We start from the raw sequence: 24,040 nt of genomic DNA, 5'->3' as shown, positions 1-24,040 counted from the left end.
GTCACTGCACCATTGTGATGCAAATAGTCCAAGTTGTATGTTAGGTCCAGCTTTGTTCCCCTACCGCATCTCCTCTTCAAGCTCCCATCAATCCCTACCTTCCTGCCTTACCAACCCGTTGCCATTCGGGAGGTGTGTCGTACATTCCTTTTGCATAAGCTATTCCTTCCATCTGGAATACTCTTACTTATCTAGTGGATCTTTGATCCTTTGAATCTTGTCCCATGCTCCTAGGCTGACTTGGCACCTTCTTCTTAGAAGACATTACCTTGTGTACATCTTCATTGCAATAATCGCACTGAATTGTAGTTCTTTATTTAAATGTTTATTTCCCATCAGAATATGGATTTCTTAGGGGCAAGAACTGGATCTTCCCTCCTTAACCCCCAGCCCCACACCCAGTATCTGTCACCATGTAGAGCCTCATGAATGTTTGTGGAAGGGTGGGAGGAAACACGATATGGTTTTGTCAGTTGCCCCCAATAACCAGAAGGAGGTACCTAATACTTTTTATTAAGGAGAGTAAAGCAGTTTCACTATTTTAAAACCCATCACTTTGTTTAGAACCTACCACTAGAATAGCAGTAACCACTGGAAACGTTTACGTTAAAAAGTTCTAAGCTGAGATGAAAAATGTTACATAGCATAGATATGTGTACAAAATTTGTAAACAACTCACATACCCATCATAGGAGGGTTTTTAATTACCTTATGGCATATTAGGAAGCCATTAAAATGCAGTTTCTAATGAATATTCCACTATACAATCATTTGTGATGTGATAAGTAGAAAAAACAAGTCACAAAACATATAATATCCTAGTTTGGGTGAAGAGTGCATGTGTGTGTGTGTGTGTGTGTGTGTATGAAAGTAAAAGCATTTTTTATTGAGTTACATTGTTTCCTTGTTTATATTTTTCAATATGATGAACATTTGTAACGAACATGCATTACTTCTGTAGTAAAAAAAAAATAGTAAGATATATTTTTATAAATTTTTTTGCCTGAAATTCCATTTTAATCCCTAACTTCTGCCTCTTCACTGCTCTCTTGCCAAGAGAATTGTAAACTTGGTAGGGGGATGGGTGAGAGAGTTATGATAATTTACTTTGAGAACTTCTCAGAAATCCTGAGTGGTGATTTTCTCATGACTTTAAGTAAGGTCAGGAAATGACAGATCATCTTATGAAAGAGATATGCGGTAATAGCAACAAAAATCACCCATACAGTATATAATGGGCGATGTGTTTCCCTGATGGTATGAACTAGTTGAATTCTTTAAAACAAACAAGCAAACTGTGCTACATGGTTTAATGGCTGGATGACCTTGCTTTTATTTACTTTGATGGCTTCTGCATCCAGGGCTAAAGTGGCCATATCTTTTAGAGGAACTGGAAGAGGGCAAGGTCTTTGGTCATCTGTGAATAAACACATGCACAAACGCAGGCATGCACACATGCATGCCTTAGGACCCACACCCAGCAAAGGAATGTGTTTGTGACTTTAGACACCAAGCCAGAATCTGAGCACACGTTGAGGGGGTTGAATTCATGTCTGTTCTCAATGCTGGTAGTTTGAGAGTTTCCTCTGAGACTCCTCTTACCTCTGGCTGCCTACTCACAAGCTCAGGAAATCCTTTCTCATTGCTCACCTCACACTGGGAGAGCCAAGTTGTGTTTCCAATGCAGTAGCATATCCAGACCTCCTGTGTGCCACCATACCTCCCCACCTCCCACAGGTGGCCTGTGAGTGCCTTCTCCAGAGTCCCACACACCTTCTTGTTGTTTGCTCACCAGGCCGTATACCCAGAGCCGTAGCATCCATCAACCAGCACCTCCTGAGATCAGATGACGTGGTGAGCTGTTGCCTCGACCTCGGAGTGCCCAGCATCTCCTTCCGCATCAATGGGCAGCCTGTGCAGGGGATGTTTGAGAACTTCAACACAGATGGGCTCTTCTTCCCTGTGGTGAGCTTCTCAGCAGGTGTCAAGTAAGTGACGGCTATGATTTCACGAAGAGTAGCTGTTAGTTCACCCCCCCACCACTCCTGTGAGCTGGGGAGCATAGTAATGTTCCTCAGGACTTCCACACCATGAGTGACTTCCCCACATGACCCTCCCAAAATGATAGTGAAGGCAGAAGAGCGATCCAGAACCACTGACTCAGTAGATACTTGTTGAATACATACCTACCGCCAAGAGTTTTATAAGGTCCTCATGTAGTAAGATAAATAAGATCTATGTAGAACCTTGCTTTAATAATTATATTAAAAATTACATGCTCATTATTAAAAATATGAAAGATACAGTTGTAAATAAGACCGTATCATCTATGATCTCAACATTTAATATCTGCTAATATTTTGGTGTATTTTATTCTACACATATATGGGGATTTTTTAATTGACATCACACTGTATATGAAGTTTTATGTCTTGATTATTTTTCATTCAAAATACATTAATGAACCTTTTCGTGAGTCATTATATATCCTCCTAAAACAATTTTTTTTAAGATTTTATTTATTTGACAGAGACACAGCAAGAGAGGGAATATTTATAATATTTATAAACCTATTCATGTAGTTGGATACAATATGTTTAAATTAAATATTATCATTGTTTGAGATTCTTTTAACAAATGGAGACCCACTATAGGAAAACCTTACTAGGGCTGCAAATCTATTCATCAGTGTTTCAAGCCAGAGAATCTTCTATCAGCCCCAAGAACTGTATTCTAGAGTTGCAAGTTTTTCGCCTGTGCTTCTCTCCGCTGAGGAATTCCAGTTCTCCCATTTTAAATGTGACGTAACCTGTCGTTCTTCACTGATATCCATAAGAAGCATGTAGAAAACAAGGAGCATCACTGAAGGAGACACTGGAAACACAAAGAGAACTGATGGGAACAGAGACCTCTGGCAGTCGGGGGCAGGGTGGTGAACAAGCATATGCCCCATTGTACATCCTCCCCACTTTATTCCCCAGGAAGAAAGAGAATGAGTAGAAATCTAGATACAATGTAACAGCATTTGGTTAGCCACCTGTTGGCTCAGTACCTTATTTGGAGAAACAAGGTCACTTTGAGCAGTCCGTTCCCAGGACCATACTTCCCTGGGTAGCTAATGGCCTTGGTCACCCAGCATCACTGCCCTGCCCTTCTTCATTTGTTTTGACCACATCCCACTTTCTGGGTTTTACTTATTTTCAAAGCAAGTACATACACCTGCTTCTCAAGTATCTCATCTGAGAGAAGTGCTTAGCCAGAAGTCAGATCTCTGGAGAAAAGGACCTTTTTTAGTCTGCTGAATAATGGACTTTCGTAAGTCCATACAACAATCTCATATAATGATTTTTTTTTTGATGTAGTGTTCCATGATTCATTGTTTGTGTATAACACCCAGTGCTCCATGCAGTACGTGCCCTCTTTAATACCCATCACCAGGCTATCCCATCCCCCCACCCCCCCTCCCCTCTAGAACCCTCAGTTTGTTTCTCAGAGTCCGTAGTCTCTCATGGTTCATCTCCCCCTCTGATTTCCACCCCCTTCATCGTTCCCTTCTGGCTATCTTCTTTTTTTTTTTTTAACATATAATGTATTATTTGTTTCAGAGGTACAGGTCTGTGATTCATCAGTCTTACACAATTCACAGCGCTCACCACAGCACATACCCTCCCCAATGTCTATCACCCAGCCACCCCATCCCTCCCACTCCCCACCACTCCAGCAACCCTCAGTTTGTTTCCTGAGATTAAGAACTCCTCAGATCAGTGTGGTCATATGATACATGTCTTTCTCTGATTGACTTATTTCGCTCAGGATAATACCCTTCAGTTCCATCCACGCCGCTGCAAATGGCAAGATTTCATTCCTTTTGATGGCTGCATAATATTCCATTGTATATATACCCCACATCTTCTTTATCCATTCATCTGTCGATGGACATCTTGGCTCTTTCCATAGTTTGGCTATTGTGGACATTGCTACTGTAAACATCAGGGTACATGTACCCCTTCAGATCCCTACATTTGTATCTTTGGGGTAAATACCCAGTAGTACAATTGCTGGATCGTATGATAGCTCTATTTTCAACTTTTTGAGGAGCCTCCACTGTTTTCCAGAGTGGCTGCACCAGCTTGCACTCCCACCAACAGTGTAGGAAGGTTCCCCTTTCTCCGCATCCCTGCCAACATCTGTCATTTCCTGACTTGTTAATTTTAGCCATTCTGACTGGTGTGAGGTGGTATCTCATTGAGGTTTTGATTTGGATTTCCCTGATGCCAAGCGATGTTGAGCACTTTTTCATGTGTCTGTTGGCCATTTGGATGTCTTCTTTGGAAAAATGTCTGTTCATGTCTTCTGCCCATTTCTTGATTGGATCATTTGTTCTTTGGGTGTTGAGTTTGATAAGTTCTTTTATAGATTTTGTATACTAGCCCTTTATCTGATCTGTCATTTGCAAATATCTTCTCCCATTCTGTCAGTTGTCTTTTGGTTTTGTTGACTGTTTCTTTTGCTGTGCAAAAGCTTTTTATCTTGATGAAGTCCCAGTAGTTCATTTTTGCCCTTGCTTTCCTTGCCTTTGGCGATGTTTCATATAATGATTTTTAATCATTAACTTATCCATCCAATATCCCTCAGAGCAATGAGATAGAACTTTTTTTATTTATTTTTTTTTTTTGGTGAGGACTTATGGAAATCTCTTAGCAAAGAACTGTAGCTAGCAGGTGAAGAAATAGGCGACTCAAATGTATCCACATATAGAAGATGCTTCTAGCATCTCTTGTCCAGGTTAGCAGAGCATGCAGCCTTCTCAGTGCACAGGAAAAAGAGAAGCTAAGTTCCAAGGTTAGACAACTCCTTTTTCTTGTCCATCTATAAGGCACAACTGGTGAGAGAATTTAAGAAACTGAAAAATCCAGATGTGTTGACTTGAAAAGTTTATACCTTAGCTATGAGAGCTTCTTCCTTAGAACCCCTGAACAGATGGTAATCTAAAACGTGGTGCCAAGGGGTTTGATGTCTCTCAAGCCTCCTCTCTATCAGGAAAACATCACCTCTGACATATTCCTGTCTTTGGTTCTCAGAACATGATATGATCTGAGGAGAGATGGAACTGAGTGCACATTTGGGAAATACATTTTAATGAAGTACATCCAAGTCTCTCACATGATATCTTTGGTCATTCCCAGTGCTGCTCCTGTGTTGGAGAATAGCCAATTAATTTATTTTTATTTGTGAGCAAATGGGATCAATATACCAGTACTTACTCTCATATCTACTGGTAATCTATGATTTAGTGCTGAAACCCAGAAGTTTCTCCCTATACTACTTTAGTTCAGTTGTACAGAAAGCTAGAGAGAGAAACCAGGATATTAATTCCAAGTTTATTAAAGTATCTTATTGAAAATAAATATGGTTAATAACACTGTTGATCAGGCGACTGAGTCCTCTGGTTGTCGGACCTGTGCCAAGTTCCACTGTGAGTGGTCAAGGTGAGGAAGGCAGAACAGAAGTGCTGAGGCCTGGGGCGCCTGAGTATCTCAGTGGGTTAAGCATCCAACTCCTGATTTCGGCTCAGGTCATGATCTCAAGATTGTGAGATCCAGCCCCACAGCTAAGCATGGAAGCCTACTTAAGATTCTCTCTCTCCCTCTGCCCCTCCCCTGCAACTTGAGCATACATGCTTGCTCTCTCTCGCTCTCGCTCTCTCTCTCAAAAAAAAAAAAATTGCTGAGGCCCTCTTAAAGCAGTCCTACATGTTAAGGATGACCCTACTCTCAAAAATGTAAATTTAAAAGCTAAAAGAACAAGGCTTTATTTTTCATATACAAAATAATAACAATGCATTTGAAAAGAAATGTTTGTTTTCACCCGATATAGTAGAATACTTGCCTGGTTTTAGTGTCTCTCCCAGCAAGGTACAAGCTTATGCCTATCTAGGAAGAGAGCCTTCTCCAATCATAGAAGCATTCAGGATTGTTTCTCATATTTATTTTCAACTTCTGTGTGGCTTCTAAACTAGATTTCTCTTTTACAGCCCCATTTCCTCCTATTTAATGGTCTTTGCTGAGGTCACAGTCTTGAATTTGTGACCCCATAATTATTTTTGTAACTATAAACTATGTTGTTAATAATACCTGATTAAGATGTGCCTGCTAGCAGTCATCAAAGAGCAAAAATCTTTTTCAATTATGTTTACCCCCAGTGAAGTCAAAGGCAGCATGAGTAATTACTAACAAAATCCACAAACCAATATGTACACTCTTTTCTAACTATTATGAATGTGCCTCCTTAGTTTTCTTCTCGGTGTGGTTTGTTCGTGGATACTATTCATGCAGTAGGCCCTCAATGTAACAACCCTGTTTGGTTATAGGACAGAATTTAGGATGAGGCATGTGTACCTTGGAGACTGCCCAAAAGGTTGAGTTACTTATATGCCAGCAAACCCCTTATTAAAATATAGTCTCACCCTGCGAGGTGGCATCTTGGCATGAACTGCATGGATAACGTGACACAGAAGCCACAGCGTATAGTGAATTTGGGGTGATACTTTTTGTTTTGCAGAAAATTGATGAGTTAATTGCTGTAGTAGAATATATTTTATAGCCATAGTTAAACTCCCCATAGATCTATTTAATTGTCTCACATAACTCTTTTACCAGCCCTTTCAAATTTATAAAAGCTACAATATCCAAAGGTGGTTGGTATTTGTGGTTGCTGTTTGTTTTCTCTTGGTATCTACCAGACTTGGCTAAAATTCAGGTAACCCAACAGCTTCGCTATTTCCAGCTTGCTGTGGTCAACGCTGTGGAAATTATTGCTGAGATAAATATACCTCTGTGGAGAACATGATGAGCACTGGCTGGATTGCCCTGGGCTTTCATCAGACACTGGCCAGAAAGCAGTATGAGTGTGGGAACACATCACTCAGATTGTTCTCCCATCTTAGCAATAAGGACTGAAGATGCAATTATGAATCATGACTTAGGAGTTGAATTCAGGTCGGCTAAAGCTTGTTAATTCTTCCTCCTCTTAACCACAGCCTGTATCCTTTTCTTCTTTGGAACACCACCTTCCCCACTGTCTGGGAGAGATTCAATAGCGGAGGAGAGGAATGAGACATCCACTAAGACAGACTCAAGTGACATCACATGTTTGCTAGTAAGCTATGGATAAGGAACCCGAGTCATCCTTCTTGAGCATGACAAAGCCTTGTCTTGATTTTTACTGTATTTTTTATTCATGGGTCCGTCTTTCATATCTGAGAACTTACACTAGGTAGTCTCATCTCTTCTGCAAATTGGCAAGCCACAATGCCTAAGTCTCAAAAGATTAAGTTGCAAATGCTAGCAGGGATTTTTCAATACAATTTGCTCTGTTTTCAGAATCAGTCAAGTAAATCAAAAATTCCTCCACATATCCCCAAACTTCACTACTCCCAGGAGATTAATGAAGCTATTGCTCATCTCTGAGGTGGAGGGATCTAAGGACACAGTCACTTGCTGTAATCACTTCAGGAAGGAAAAAAAAAGAAAGAAACCTTCTTTGAGAGCTGATGGAATGTCTTAAGTTTTAGGAAGAACTCAAGAAGATGATAACAGGTACTTTGGTGGAAGAGATTAAATTGATTAATGAAATTGATTTTAAAATCCATTCATGTAGAGAAAAGGGATCGAGGATCCTTGATCCAAGGATCAAGAAGGACTAATTTTAATGAACTCAGTTCTTAAATTATCTTTTTATTTTAAATTTATCATCTGTGAGGCCAGGAGATTCTGTAGAACCCAAGGAGCAGGGAAGAATGCACCTGGAGAAGAGAGATTTACATTCTCATTGGAAAATTCTCATTTATGAGTGGGACAAAGGATTCAAATCATAAACCTTAAGTGCCAGATAACTGGATTTATTGAAAGAAGTAGACTAGGTATCTGTAACTTTGTTGTTTTTCTTGCTACCCCTTCAAATTCGTGCTCTGGGCAAGTTCTCGGGCAGCCTCTGTAACCTTTATTACTCCTTATAAGAATGAGAACAATCGTGTTGGTAACATCAAAACTCAGTAGAAACTCAGATTTGTATGCAGTTGGTGGCTATAAAAGCTCAGATTTGTATGCAGTTGATGTGTGAGGACTTCCCCATTGGGCTTGCAACCAGAGGCCGGGCTCCTCCAGGGTCAACCAGCTCTGTCTCCGACCCCCTCTGAGCCCAGGGGGAGCTGTCTGGGTGGTGCGGGGGAGGGGCACAGCCTGTGGTGGTGGGAGTTGGTGCAGCTGTGGCTGGCTGCACACCTTTGTGTAATGACGTGTAGCAGCTTTCTCTTCTGGGGCCCTAGTGTAGTTTCTGTGGAGCCTTAGGCCGGGAGCATCTCCCTGCAGTTCTTTCCACACACGCTTTACCACCTGTGCTGGCCGCTCCGTTCTGGCTGACCCCTAGCCCTACTCTGTATTGCCCTCCCCACCACCCCACCATGCGCACAGGCCTCCCACTTGCCCCAGTGCCCGGGGTTCTGATCTCTGCGCAGTCCTTTGCCTCTCTGGGCATAATTCCTTTCAAGATGGCTGACACGCGGCTCACTCGTGGAGTCTATCTGGCCTTCCAGGAACATAGTCCTTGGCCCCACCCTGAGCAGAAGGGCAGCTCTTTCCCTTGAGGTCTTCTGTGTCCCTCTGTCTCCTTCTCTCCCTCTCTCTCTCTGTTCTGTCACCAGGCAGACATGTCCCTCACTAAATTCCAGGGGACACTTGCAAGCTTCTCAGTGGTTCTTAAGCACTCAGCATTTGACTTCAGATAGGAGAGCACTCCCTTCCCTTTCTTCCTGACAGTTCCCTCCAAATGACTTATTTTCCTTTCTTTGGCTTCATCATTTTATGACGGACCCTCATAGTGGATGCAGCATCCCACTTCAGGATGTGCACAGATTAGCATCCTCTGAATTATCTGCCTGTGGGACCTCTGCTGAAACTCTTAAGACAGAGGGGGAATCCCATTTTAATGTCTTCAAATAATTAAAGTGAGTTTCAGGTGTTTCTTTTGATTATTTTCGTCAAGCCTGTCTTTATTGCTAGCTATTTCCTTTGACCTGGTCAGTCTGGATCTCCCAGAGAGAGTTCTGAGGAGGACCACCAATATTAGTTGCGGTTTGTTGGAGCCCTTCCCAGAGACTCTGGGCAGCGAGGGAAGGAGCCACAGACAGTAGGGGTACCTGGCCCCAGCTCTTGTCCAATCCCACCTGCCGGGGGGCAGAAGGCAGACCTTCTGTCTGGCAGGACCCTTTTTTCTGTCCACTGAAGCACAGCGTAATGACGTTTGGAGACAAATGCTTCAGTGAGCAGTAAACACTGATTTCTGGTTATGTAAATTTTTCATTGTACAGTTTTTGTGGCCATTAGAGGAAATGAGATGAAGATTTATAACCAAATTATTCTCTTTTTAATAACTGAATATAAAAACAGAAATCGTGATTTTCCCTATGTGCTGTGTGGAACTCCACCTTTCTTGATTTGCCCTCTATCCAGAAGATGACAGCAGATGTTAAAATGTAAGAGAAACTTTGAAACGAAACAGAACTGGCAAGACAGCTCATGAATAATTAAGTCCAGCTAGAAGACCTCGTAGGAAATGATTTACTTGTTCTTAGAATCTGTACACTAGTGAGTAACAAAGAATACACTTGCTGTAAGAGCTCCTGGGCATTCAGCTTCTCACAGAAAGGATGCTCAAGGAGAAGAGAGAGGCAAAAAAAAGAAAAAAGTCCCACACTCTTCTTTTGCTCAAAAAGATCTAGTTCTATCCCACAATTTCAGCATGTCAGTAACACAGTCTGCTATGTTGCAGTTGAATTGGGAACTTCTCAACCAATAATTTCAAGGCTTAGTCATTATTTCCTGAAGGTTCACTAAATTAGTAACATTGAAGGCTAATGACTCAATTTTGTTTTAATGTCATTGTGCATATTCTTAATACACGTATATCTTGCCCCATTATGTAACATTTAATGTAGGACCATTCAGAAGGGACTATTGTGGTTCTAATTCTGTATCATTGTTTAGTACTTTAAAATGGGAAAGTGGGGGGTTTCATATGATTTCTATAATTAATTTTAAAACAGCATTTTGTTAAAATGCTGTTTGGATAAAGAATTTGTATTGGGTAGAAAAAAAAAAACCCTTAATATCTCCCACTTGGAGAGAGTTTTATTTTCCGGTTTCATAATTAGGCCACTTCTGCAATCACAATTACTCAGCCAACACTGAGCCTCTCTTGTAAGGTTGCCCTACCAGAACATTCGAGCGAAAGTAAGTGAGGCCTGGTGGAGAGTCTTGCTGTGAGAGCTTTGCTAGGTCATAACCCTTCCTCCACATACCTCATTCCCCCGCACCCACGTGCCCACTCCAGCCCCCTCCATCAGCGGTTCCTAACAATCCTTACTCCAAAACAAAACTGGGATCTGTCTGTTGTTTTCCATCTTGTCCATCATCACATTGGTTCAGACTGTCCTCCTCTCCCACTGTGACTAGTTTGGTGTTAGGTGCCTCCAAATACCAGCTAATTGGTCTGCTGCTCTGTTAACATAGAGCAGCGAGAAGAATCTTGCATTTCTTCTCCTTAAAGTCTTTCCAAAGCTTCCCGCCTGGAATACAATCTCCTCTTCTTGCCATGGCTCACAGACCCTACCTGATCTCACACTGCACCCCCCCACCTCCTCTCCTGCCCCTTGGGCTCTCCACCCAAGCTCTTTCCTGCCTCGGGGCCTTGGCACATATATTGTTCCTCTCTGCTTGGAATGCTCCTCTTCCAGATTTTAGACTCCTTAGGTCCTCTTTATCCCACAGGGTTAGTTCACATCTCCTCCTCAGAGAGGCCTTCCTGCACTCCAATCTAAGAGCCACCCTCTTTCCGGAGTTATTCCACATTGCCCTCTTTGTTCCTTCCTCAATATCTCCCCATCAGTAATTAGGACTGTTTTTCTAGTTGGATGCCTGCTCTGTGACTCCAGGGACACTGTAGTCTTTGTTCATTGCCGAGTCTTCAGTGCAGAGAACAGCACGTCATATGGGTTCAGTAACTTGTTGTTCAGCAGAGGGAGGAGGAGGGTGAGAGTGTTGAGAGCAGATGCTACGTGTATGTATTGATTTTTCCTGTGGGAAATGAGTGTTGACCCTGCAAGGCTACATATCTTTTTGTGTTTTAATGACTTAAAACCATGGTCATATTTCCTCATCGGATTAATGTGGTTGCTGTTGATTTACAAAAGCTCTATTTCTTGTTACAAACCTGGGAGAATATGAAGTGTCATTTTGAAATGCTTCACTGTCGTCCTCTCTTCCTTGCAAGGAGAGCTTTGGGGTGTAACTATACCCGTAACCGAACCTATATATGTGAGGCTGAAATTCAGCCAGAATGCTGAATTCACATATTGAAAGACTTCAGTACACTGGAAATCGGTGCCTGCCATTCCTGTGAACCCCCAGGTGTCTTTCCCCCTTCCTGGGAGGTCTCTCTGCAGGCACTGCTGGAGTGGACCAGAGTGTCAGGTCTGGATGCCAGCAGGGTGGTGGTGCCCCTGGGAAAGACAGTAAAGGCACTGGCACCCCAGTGGCCAGACACTTGATGCCCATTTGGCTTCCTAAGGCTATGGCCACGTGCTCATGCTTTTTCAGAGTCGCCCTCGTATGGCTGCTTTGGGGAACTGCAGCCTCTGCAGTGTTAGCACTTCAAGTAATAGCACCTGGCATATATACCATTTGTGTTTTTAGATTTTATTTATTTGCGAGACAGAGAATGAGAGACAGAGAGCATGAGAGGGAGGAGGGTCAGAGGGAGAAGCAGACTCCCTGCTGAGCAGGGAGCCCGAAGTGGGACTCGATCCCGGGACTCCAGGATCATGACCTGAGCCGAAGGCAGTCGCTTAACCAACTGAGCCACCCAGGCGCCCGACCATTTGTGTTTAATATGCTGGGATTTCTTCATCTTTTGCCTGCTTCTGAAGGTTACAATTTCCTATTTCCCCCAGAGAGTTATGCCACGTTTTTTTTAATTAATATGTGAGTAATGTCCCTCAAGTAGAAAGACTTGAAGTCCCCATGCTGTACTTTCAGTATGATCTGTTTGGAGAATAGTATCATCATCACTGTTATCTTTTGAGTACTCCAGTAATAATATCTGCAATAATGACTTGTCTACTAGAGTAAGGAAAAACATGATTTTTAAAGTCTAGTGATATTTCTGTATAAGTGAACTTTTAAGAACTTAGCTGACACGGGTCGACTGAGGATCCTGCACTGACCATTCTCTCTACTGCTTTATTGCGTACTTTCGGATGTTCACTGTACTGGACCCGAATTCAGGCGCTTCCCAACAAAACAATTTGGGGGCGGGGGGCATTATCTTGAGTTTTTTACTTACTTGGGCTGGGATTTCTTTTTTTAACCTCTCTCTTCCTGGTCTCTCCAAATGTTACAGAGTGCGTTTCCTGATGGGTGGACGTCATGGAGAATTTAAGTTCCTGCCTCCCTCTGGCTATGCCCCTTGCTATGAAGCCTTACTTCCAAAAGAAAAGATGAGATTGGAGCCTGTGAAAGAGTATAAACGTGACGCTGAAGGCGTTAGAGATCTGCTGGGTACCACCCAGTCCCTCTCCCAAGCCTCTTTCATCCCATACCCCATAGACACCAGTCAGGTAGGTTCCTACTGCCAGCAGGAGGAGATGAAGTGATAGGGCTAAATCCTTCTCTCTGTGTTGTCTCTGAACCATTCCTGTCGTCCATTCTGTATTATTGTCATGTCATGCGAACAACTGTCGTTCTTCGTGTTTCCACCATATGTGTAGATTGAGCTCTTTAAGGATTTCTCAGAGAACAAGTGATCACTTGCTACAGGCAAGGCTCTGTGAGGTGCAGGCACAGATAGGCAGTACTCTCTGGGACTTTGCAACCACACTGAAGAGGTAAAAAGCAAATGTGTTATTATTTTTTTCAATCTGAGTGTAATGCAAAATGAACTGTAGCACAAATAAGTGCTGGAGACACCTGTTAGGCTAGAATATTTCTAGAAGTCTAGTTAGGATAGACTTCAACCAGAGCCTTTAATAAGCCTAAATCAGGAGGGGCATCCAGGGTTGAAGTAACAGGAATACGGTAAGTAAAGGTGTAGAAGTAGAAACACAAAGTACGGACAGGTGGATAACCACCCTATGATCCAGCAATCTCACTACTCGGTATTTACCCAAAGAATACAGATACACTAATTCAAAGGAATACACGCATCCCAATGTTTATAGCAGCATTATCTATAATAGCCGAATTATGGAAACAGCCCAAGTGTCCATCAATTGATGGATAAAGAAGAGGTGGTGTGTGTGTGAAATGGAATATTACTCAGCCCTAAAGAAGAATGAAATCTTGCCATTTGCAACAACATGGATGGAGCTAGAGTGTATTATGCTAAGCAAAATAAGTCAGAGAATGATAAATACCATATGATCTCACTCATATGTAGAATTTAAGAAACAAAACAAATGAGCAAAGGGGGAAGAAAAGAGAGGCAAACCAGGAAAAAGACTCTTAACTATAGAGAACAAACTGATGGTGACCAGAAGGGAGGTAGGTGGTGGGATGGGGGAAACAGGTGATGGGGATGAAGAGTACACTTACCATGATGAACACTGAGCAATGTATAGAATTGTTGAATCACTATATTGTACACCTGAAACTAATGTAACACTATTTGTTAACTAACTAGAATTTAAATAAAAACTTAAAAAAAAGTAGGGACAGATCGCAATAAAATATTCTCCTGTGACTGGATGCTCAGAGGAGAGGGAGTGTGTAGGAGAAGAGCTGGAAATAAAACTGAAAGAAATGGGATAGTGCATATGAGGGGAAAATGCTGATAAAGGGACATTTCTTTCCCTTCCCAGGGTCTCTGTTTTGGAAGAGACACACTCACATGCTTATGACAAGGGACATAAACAACAGTTTCCAGTATTTCCTCCACACCATTGCTATTCGAGTCACTATTCTAAACATTAGAGAAAATCATTGACAAGGAGACTTGTCTCTGAAGCACATCGGGTTAATAGTTTGTAGGAATATAGCTCTCTTGACCTATAGAAAGTCTCCAGCATGTTACTTCCCCATAATATTCACGTGACCCTATTACATTCAGCTGTGTGTGCATGTTCCTGAATTTGCTTCGTACCGTCCTCAGCTCATTATTGTGAACTCGCTTAGAATGGAAAGAGCAGCATTTCCCTGCCTGCCTCACAGAGCCTAGTGTAGCACCTTGAAAGTAGTTGGCATTAAGAAGGTTGACAGGAAACTGGGGAGGAGTTGGTGAGCCAAAGCTGATCCTGGGAATTGGATCGTCTGGTTCCCGTGTATCCTATACATGAAGCTTGAGGCCCAAAGAACTAAACTAGCTTTCGCATGGACACAAGGCCCCAGCACACAAGTGAGGGGAGAGCATGAGCATGATACCTACTTCTCCTCACCAATCCTCACTGAATCATCAGAAACGAGTGTTAGGAAAGGCCTCCTGGAAGAAGTGGGCCTCAAAAGAATGAGGGGAAGTTTTGATGAGGAAAGAAAGGAGGGCTTGACCAAAGAGTGGGAAGAACGTCTACACATGCAGAACTGAAGATTTGAAAATCGAAGATCACAGATAAATCAGCAAGCCAGGTCCAGACCCATAGTTGAATCTGTATGGACCCTGGAACTAGGGAGATGTTCCCAGGGAATCAAATAATAGGCAAGTTCTTGTCGGAAAGGTGCAATTTATTATCTTGAATGAGGTCTTATAATTTTTTAGGATCTACCATTCTGTGAAATTATTATCAAAGGAGAAGTTACATATGTAGAGAGTCAACTCCATCCTCCCTGGGGCATAGTAACCAGTTTGCGGGCAAAGTACTGCTGACTGGAGCCCTGTCCTAGGTACTGCCAGTACCCAGGGCTTGAACTATCCCAGGCCCTGGCTGAGCGCTGGGAAGAAGGAGCCCAGCTCCGGGCAGCCCAGCCCTAGACACCGTAAGGCAGTTAGCAAGCCAGTGTTACTCTGCCCCAGGTAGTCACCAAATGAGGTCACTGAAATTATGATTTAGGGTTCTTTGTGGCGGCCTTTTCCCACATTTTCTCCTTTTATTGAAGTATGTGGTTCCTCCCACATGCAAATCCCCTTCCATTCTGTGATCACCTAAGGAGCACTTAGTTTAAAAATTATCTTGGTTTACCAATAAAACCCAAATATAGTTGTAATTTGTTCGCTAATAATTTTCCCCATTTTACTCTTAAAGATTTTTTTTTTTTATTTGAGAGAGAGAGAATGAGAGAGAGCACATGAGAGGGGGGAGGGTCAGAGGGAGAAGCAGACTCCCTGCCGAGCAGGGAGCCCGATGTGGGACTCGATCCAGGGACTCCAGGATCATGACCTGAGCCGAAGGCAGTCGCTTAACCAACTGAGCCACCCAGGCGCCCCCCATTTTACTCTTTATTGAAACGTCATGCCATTTATTAACTTTGACTCTTTGATGATTAGATTAAGTTAATTTTTTTTAAATGTCTTTCACTGAAAGGCAGATAATGACTATACACATAGGTTAAATATGTTATTGCTGTTTTTCTCCATGATCTCCTTATATACGTCACTGACTTGATACACATTATTTTACTAAAAAAATTTTTTCTCCCCGAGCTACCCCCTTCAAAAAAAAAAAAAATCAGGATTTTTGTATTAGTGGAAACACTAATAACCTTTGTAATAGAGTGAGGATTGCAAGGGACCAGGCAGGTGATGCAGAAATGAAGTAGGTCAAGTGCACAGGCCCTCCGGCTGATAATTGCCGGGCAAAAGCGTGAGTCCAATGTTAGTGATCTTCCAAGGGATCAAAACAAACTAGAAATCTGGATTTTTATATGAAATCTCCCGTTTCTTTTTATTTTATTTTTTTTTTATTATGTTATGTCACCATATAATACATCATTAGTTTTTGATGTAGTGTTCCACGATTCATTGTTTTTATATAACACCCAGTGCTCCATGCAGTATGTGCCCTCCTTAATACCCATCACCGGGCTAACCCATTCCCCCCTCCCCTCTCCCCTCTAAAACCCTGTTTATTTCTCAGACTCCATAGTTTCTCATGGTTCATCTCTTCCTCCGATTTCCCCCCCTTCATTTTTCCCTTCCTTCTCCTAATGTCCTCCATGCTATTCCTTATGTTCCACAAATAAGTGAAACCATATGATAATTGACTTTCTCTGCTTGACTTATTTCACTTAGCATAATCTCCTCCAGTCCCATCCATGCTGATGTAGAAGTTGGTATTCATCTTTTCTGATGGCTGAATAATATTCCATTGTATATATGGACCACATCTTTATCTATTCATCTCCTGTTTCTTAAAAGTTGCCAAGGGATAAACATGAGAAGAATAATAATTATTATTATTGCAGTCACAGTAGTACTAAATTTTTAAAAATCGGAGGAAGGGAAGGAGGAACAACTTGGGCCCCCAGGGTGTGACCTCTATGGAGAGATACAAGCAAAGTGCCAGGGAAACTCAGAGAAACTCTCCCTGGAGGTAATTGGGGAAGACTTCCCAAAGGGAAGTTGAGCTAAATTTGAGCTAAATTTAGAAGGATGGCTACTAAGGGTGTTTGGATTAAAATCAGAGCTGGACAGCAGTTAAAGCAGTGAAAACAGATCTTACTTAGGAGCTAAGTAAATAGAGGAAAAGGAACTCCAGTGTAGAGCCACGCTTGGTTCTGAGTACAATAAGAACAAGTGGGGATTTAGAGCCAAGGAGAGCAAGTTGGGGAGAGTCAGTGGAAGGGAAATTACTAAGAGAAGCCTCAGGGGTTGGGATGGATTCTTGCTAAATTGATCTCACAGGATTCTATCTGAAGGCAGGACAGAATGATCTGATATCACCTGGGGGATGGTGAGGGGAGGAGGAAATCTGATCAGACACAGAGGTGGGGGGAGGGGGTGATCAGCTATCAAGGGAGGTGGATTCTCGCCAAACTGATTTAGCAGGATCCTTTCTACAACTGGGGTCTTGAGAACAAGGCCCAAGAATAGAGCCTAGCTGGAAAACTAGGGTTCCCATCTAGACTAGAAAACTAGGATTCTAGAGGTTCCCGTCTAGAGCCTGGTCTAGGAGAGTGTCCTTGTGTGTGTCCTTGTCATCTGCTATGTGGCATAGAGGGGGGTGTGTGTGTGTATGTGTACATATTATGTGTGTTGTGGGGGGATTAATAAGGGTAAAGTTTGCAAGTGCAAGGACACAGAACTGTGAAACAGTGTGACCTTTGGTGAGAATTTCAAGAAGTTTGGCGGGAATGTGTTGGGGAGGACCACAGTGGAAGAACTGAAGGAGGACACTGTATACTTGGTTAACAAACACATCTAGTTTGTGTCTCAGGAGTTCAAGGAACACTTGGAGACACCCAGGAGGTGAGTGCTGTGATGTGCTTTTGTTGTTGTAGACTCATCACTCTGGCCACAGTGTGGAGGGTAGATTGGTGGGCAGTTGAGGAGACCAACTGTGAGGCTCTTACAATGGTCCAAGGAGAAAAGGTTTAGTAGATTAGAGGAGGGGGGCCTTCAGAAAGATGCTTCAAAAATGAACATGATCAATTGTGTGACTGATTTGATGGCGGTGCGGGAGAGGGCAAGTCATGCCGAGAGGGAAGACACTAGGATTGATTTCCAGGCTTGAAGCAATGGTGGGCCATTCAACAAAAAGAGAGAAGAAAAACAGGAAGAGAAAAGGTTTTGAAGGAAAGACATGAATTCGGTTTTGAATAGCATGTTGGGTTTACTTTGGTGGGAAAATCTTGTGGACAGTTGGAACTGTAGGTCTGAACTTCGGGAGAGACCATGGCTAGAGACACACAGACTTGAGAGTGACCGTCTATGGCTAGGTGAGATCTCCCAAGGAGAGAGCATGGACAGAGGGGAGGGGAGGCCCAGGGAAGCATTCACGTGGGAAGAACATAGAACACAAATATCTACAAGGAAGACTGAGAAAGGATGGGCAAAGAGGAAGCCCAGAGAGGAAGGAATCTCTGGAAGCATCTGGGTTAAACAGGGTGGGTTGCAACAGTATAGTCCTTCTGGGGAAAAAGGAACCTCTGGGAGCAGCCTCTGCTGGGATACGTGTAGTGAGTTCAACTGTGGCTCCTTATCCACATACATTTTGATGATCGATTTCAATATGTTTAGTTCTTGTACTGTTGACTTCACACTTGTTCCTTTTCCTTTTAGGTTGTTTTGCCCCCTCACCTAGAAAAGATCCGAGACAGACTGGCTGAAAACATTCACGAGCTTTGGGGAATGAATAAAATAGAGCTTGGCTGGACTTTTGGCAAGGTCTGTGTTCCAGTGGCCAGGCTGGGGCAGAGGGCTGGATGGCCTTGTTACCTGGGAGGGTTCTTGAAAGACTCAAATGAGGGAGGGAACCACATGAGCCAAAACTCATTCCTTCTTACTGCCTCCTGTGTAGCTGATGCTCTAAGCCTTGCTCAGTTGTCTGTCTGAGTGCAGTCGAGGGTGCTGGGGAGGCCAGCTCTGCACCGACAGAAGTGGGGGTTTACCTCCCTTCTTACTCGGAAAGGGTTTCCTCTATCAGGGGAATATTGAGCACAGTCGTTTCCCAGGACCTCCTTCAGAACTCTCATTATTCCTTTCCCCTTCAGAAAAAGCTGTCCTCTCTGCATGAGAGGCAAAAAACAAAAAACAAAAAAACGGCTGATTCATTGTTTTGGATCAGAATTTGTTTGATATGGTTTTCAGATGAGCACTAAGATTAATAGACACTCAGAGGAGGTTACAGAATCTCTTGCACTAGAAAGCATTTTTCAAAGAGGATGTAAATTGACTTTGTTCTGTGATTTGTGTAAGGTCATGTCTGAAGGCACAAGGATAAGTGAGTTGTGGAGCTTCCTATGACCCTGACACCCTCAAATTACGCACATTCCAGCTTCGTTACTGAAAGGGTCCCTGCGCTCTAACACTTACATACTGATAAAGCTACCATAAAGGATTCACCTTCTATATGACCACCTCTCTGCTGTATGCTTTTATAACACCACAGACCTCTCCTTGGGAGAGCTACTCACAATTGCAATATTATATATATTTCTATGATTATTTTATTACTGCTCTCTACCCCATTAGACTATATTCTTTATGGGCCTGGGGCTATCCCGGCTCACCATTGAACTCCTAATGTCTAACTCAGTACCTACCACATAGGAGACACTTGACAAAGGTTTGCTGAATGAATGCATTAATTAATGTCTAGATCTGTACTGTCCAATACAAGAGTCATGAGCCACAAGCGACTATGGAGCACTTGAAATGTGACTAGTCTGAATTGAAATGCCCTATAATTCTAAAATGCACTGGATTTCAAAGACTGGCTATGAAAAATTAATATAGAATGTCTGAAATGATTTCTTAGACTAATGGCTTGTTAAAATGATAATATTTTTAGATATTGGGTTAAATGAAATATATTATTAAGGTGAACTTCACCTGTTTATCTTTGCTCTTCTCATGTGGCTATTCGAAAATTTGAAATTACAAATGTGGTTCACATTTGTGGCTGACTTTATATTTCTGTTGGACAGTGCTGTCTATTGGACAGATTCTATAGTCCTTTATGTTCTGAAGAATGCTACGGTGCAGGGGGCATTTTGGTTCCATGAATTTGGGACTGGCAGAAACATGGCTACCATGTATAAAATTGTTTCTCTGCGAGAGTATGTTCTGAATGCAGACACTTGAATAGAAACAAATCCACAGGATCGTATGTTTTCACTCATATGTGGAATATAAGAAACAGCTCGGAGAATCATAGGGGAAGGGAGGGAAAACTGAATGGGAAGAAATCAGAGAGGGAGACAAACCATGAGAGACTCTTGACTCTGGGAAACAAACTGAGGGTTGCGGAAAGGGAGATGGGTGGGGGGATGGGGTAATGAGGGGTTGGGTGTTGAGGGCATGTGATATGATAAGCACCGGGGTTATACGCAACTGATGAATCATTGAACACTACATCTGAAAATAATGATGTGCCATATATTGGCTAATTGAATTTAAATAAAAAAATTTTTTAAAAAATAAACATCCACAGAGCACAAACCACTGGCAACTCAGGGACTGTGTGTATCATTGACTAGAGAGGAGATTGTCTATTTGACTATCAGCAAATAACTGTCTTTGTCTTGCCTGATATGGATTGCCTGGGCCATCTTTCGAAGCATGTCCTTTTCTGTTTTCCAGGGCAGTGCCTATTGTCAAAACTCAAATTGTATTTTTCCTTATGTTGTCACCTAGATACGGGACGACAATAAAAGACAACACCCCTGTCTTGTGGAGTTTTCAAAGCTGCCTGAAACTGAGAAGAATTATAACCTACAAATGTCAACTGAAACCTTAAAGTAAGTGTTTAATTGAATTGAATGTGGACTAAACCGTGAGCAGGTGATTTAATGCCTCATAACCATATTGCGAAGGTATGTCTCTTGCCTTGAAAACATGATGCATTCTGATAAACGAGCGGAAATGGTGATTATTCATGCCACAGGAGGCTTTAGCATAGTAAGGAACACATCCACCATTGTTATTGATCAACTCAGATGCAGGTGAGGGTTCTTGCTGCGCTGCATCAAGCAGACCCTTCCTTGTGCTCTCCCTCTGTTACATTATAGAACCCTCCTGGCCCTGGGGTGCCACATTGCTCATGTGAATCCAGCTGCTGAGGAGGATCTCAAGAAGGTCAAATTGCCCAAAAAGTAAGTGATTTTTTTTTTAATGACCGAAGACTTGCGTGCTTCAGTCTGAATTTTTTAACTGGGCGGATGGGAGGCCCGTGCGCAAAGGCAGGTGATGGCCCCAGATGCTTGCTAGCACCCGTTGAGGACGCCTCTTCCAGTTTTTCGACTGCACTGTAAATTCCAGGCAGAAGTCTGCCAAAGTACAAGTGTTTCCAGGCTTTCCCTCTTTTCCCTCCTTCGACGAGAACCTACATCGCTATCATTAGTTCTAAGCCCGGAGATGTGGCTCTCAGAGGGGCACACAGCCTTTGGCCTTTAAGAACACCAGTTGGCCACAGGGGCTTGGGAATGGTTGGTAGCCAGAGCAAAGATTCACTCCTCTGGCATTGGGCCAGCCTGGTAAGTCCTTTGTGGAAACGGTTGTCTCTGCCAAGATTGAATTCGGCCCCTAAATCTGCCTGTGTCCTACTCTCCCTCTCACTTGTACAATCACAGAGAGGCACCCATTCTTACACACTCGGATGTGGGCTCCCTGGCACCTCCACTGGCTCGCTCGCTTGCTCGCCCTCCGTGCACACGCAGGTGTCGTAATTACTTCTGAGCCACGGTGGCACCAGCTTTAATCAAATGTTTCTCTTCCCCTTCTTCCCTGTGACACTCCCAAGCTGCCAGGTGCCACTCACAGAGGCAACTCCAGATGCTGAGAGCAGCACATCTGCGAGGCAGAAGCTGGAGGGGTAACTTGCTGATCAGGCTGCTGGGGTCAGTGCTCAACAGTCAGCCCATGTTGACTCTGCCTAGGATCCGGCATCCCACGAAGGTGGATGATGGGCAGTATTTAATGCCTGTAGCAGCCCCTGCATCTTATGCTGCTCGGCAGTTCCTACGTAGACAGAGCCCTGGTCTACAAGTCAGCAACATTCGAGTTCTGGCTCTGATGTGGGCACTCAGTGGCCCCAGGGCCATGGGTGCCTCCAGACTCCCGTTCCCACATAGCGACGATCAGCTACTTTCCTGCGAGTCCCTCTGCAGCGTGCCCCGGCCCTCTCCATTCATGCAGTGTATCTACCCGGGCTCATACTCAGCCTTTTCCCATCTTCACATGAGCTATCAAACTACCTACCAAATTACAGACATTTGAGGCTGTGGTTCCTGGATTGAAGAGCATACCATGAAGGTCACTCCAGCTCACAAATCCTTGGAGGTCATGATTTTCTTTCTTAAGTCCCAAAGTAAAGGTTTAACTTTCTGAGATTGAGTAATCATTCTCCACTGATTTATAAGAAATCTTTTGGCTCAAGGTCTTGTCCTTGCCAATCTGGTTGTAACCTTTGCGTTGTGGGAGTTGAAGGGGCCGTACGTAACACTGCAGCACACTGAATGTGCCCCTCGTTGGTCAGGCACACCAGTAGGTTTCTTCGAAATGAGGCTGAATTGCTCTGACCATCCACTTTCTGCAACAGTCTGTAGAATCTGTGACACACATTGGCAAAAAGGATGGCGTATGAGGGCTTCATCTAAGGACTTGAAAGAGAGCTGAGCTATCCATTCTGCCAAAGGATAGAACCTGAGACCGTAGCCTTATTTTCATGGTGTTCTTACCATGTGCTAAGATCTGGAATGGGGGAGTCATCGAGATCTGTTCAAAAAATATATACTTTTTTACTTGTAGCTATATGATGTCCAATGGCTACAAGCCAGCCCCTTTGGATCTGTCTGATGTGAAGCTGTTACCTCCTCAAGAAATTTTAGTGGATAAGCTTGCAGAAAATGCACATAACGTTTGGGCCAAAGACAGAATAAAACAAGGATGGACCTATGGCATCCAACAGGTGAGAAGTGCTGGGTCAAGCCTGCTGCAAAAGCTAGGAGACGTGGTCATCCATCAAAATGCCATTTTGCTTTGGTGGGTATTAGATTGGAAGATGGAAGGTGCCCCTTGCACTATATCCCCTCATGCCTCAGCACACTCGTCATTTATAGAATCAGGGGACTGGATGGAATTTGTAATGGTCACATTGACATTAACTCTAGGCATAATTCCAATTTTGCAGAAATGGATAGGCTTACCTTTCCCTTGTTAGTCTGGTTCACTTATGATCGTGTTCCCTTGTATGTGCCCACTGGCCGCATCTTCCCTCATTCCCTGTCTTGCTGTTTGCCTCCTGGAGACCTGAGCTTTCATGCCACTCTGCAAGGCCAGGGTAAGCCTTCCACAAATCAGCATTAGAGGTCAGTGTTTCTAGGACGGTCCCAGGTATCTACCACTGAAGGTGGAAAGGAGGGGAAGGAGAGCAGCAAACCAGCCCGCCAAGAAGCCTGTGCCCCTTACTTTAGCCCATTGGGCCAGGACTCCTGGGCAGACTTCTTGGCTTACACAGCAGACAGCCCAAGAACCAGGGACCAGCATAGAATTAGGTGGAGCTTAGAGCCAAACCATCTCTCCTTAAAGTAATCCCTCATCTCTTTAAGTGCCCGGATTGCTATCAGGGAAGTTCAGGGGTAGTTGTGTGTACACATGTTTGTTCATGCCTGAGCCTCTAGCTCTGCACATGTCTGGAAACCAAGAAGACCACCACTATGGAAATCATGGTGGAGAGGGGGAAAGGGAGCTCAAAACAGCGTGTCGGGCAGATTCGTTTATAGTGACTTATGACTGCAATCATTTCTATTGTCGTCTTAGTCCTCCCTAAGGAAATGAGGAGGACTCTAATACAAACGTGTGTCTACTACAATGAAATGGACTCCCCATGGCTCTGCCACCTTTTCTTTTTTTTTAAGATTTTATTTATTTATTTGACAGAGAGAGACAGCGAGAGCAGGAACACAAGCAGGGGGAGTGGGAGAGGGAGAAGCAGGTTTCCTGCCAGCGGGGAGCCCAATGCGGGACTCGATCCCAGGACCCTGGGATCATGACCTGAGCCGAACGCAGACACTCAACGGACCAAGCCACCCAGGCGCCCCTCTGCCACCTTTTCTGATGTTTCTCTGTGAACACAGGTGTTTCTCTACATTGTTTCTCTGTGGAGCGACTGTTGTGAGGAGACTCTAACCGTTTAAATCATGGAATGGTCTTCCACAGGGGAATAGTTATGTAAATCCCCATCCGCCTTGCCTTGGGAATAGAGGTTTCTAACCAATTTCATGACACTTCACTTTATTCACAGGCTGGCATTATTAAAATGTGCTTTTTAGGGGCGCCTGGGTGGCTCAGTCGTTAAGTGCCTGCCTTCGGCTCAGGTCATGATCCCAGGGTCCTGGGA

The 24,040-nt window shown here is 43.4% G+C and overlaps 1 protein-coding gene across 1 annotated transcript in view; it reads left to right on the top strand.

Annotated features, from left to right (window-relative positions):
* The window catches only part of RYR3 (ryanodine receptor 3), a 508,260-nt gene that overhangs the window by 288,144 nt on the left and 196,076 nt on the right, over positions 1 to 24,040 (top strand). Inside the window, exons 19-24 of the mRNA XM_034994885.1 lie at positions 1,796 to 1,988; positions 12,457 to 12,673; positions 18,262 to 18,366; positions 20,338 to 20,441; positions 20,712 to 20,795; positions 22,450 to 22,609. Of these exons, the coding sequence (XP_034850776.1) occupies positions 1,796 to 1,988; positions 12,457 to 12,673; positions 18,262 to 18,366; positions 20,338 to 20,441; positions 20,712 to 20,795; positions 22,450 to 22,609 (863 nt within the window). The remainder of the gene's footprint in view (positions 1 to 1,795; positions 1,989 to 12,456; positions 12,674 to 18,261; positions 18,367 to 20,337; positions 20,442 to 20,711; positions 20,796 to 22,449; positions 22,610 to 24,040) is intronic.

The sequence above is a fragment of the Mirounga leonina genome, unplaced genomic scaffold (genome assembly GCF_011800145.1).
Source record: "Mirounga leonina isolate KUSES-001 unplaced genomic scaffold, KU_Mleo_1.0 Mir_91, whole genome shotgun sequence".
Lineage (NCBI taxonomy): Eukaryota > Metazoa > Chordata > Mammalia > Carnivora > Phocidae > Mirounga > Mirounga leonina.
This window is presented reverse-complemented; position numbering and strand designations above follow the sequence as displayed.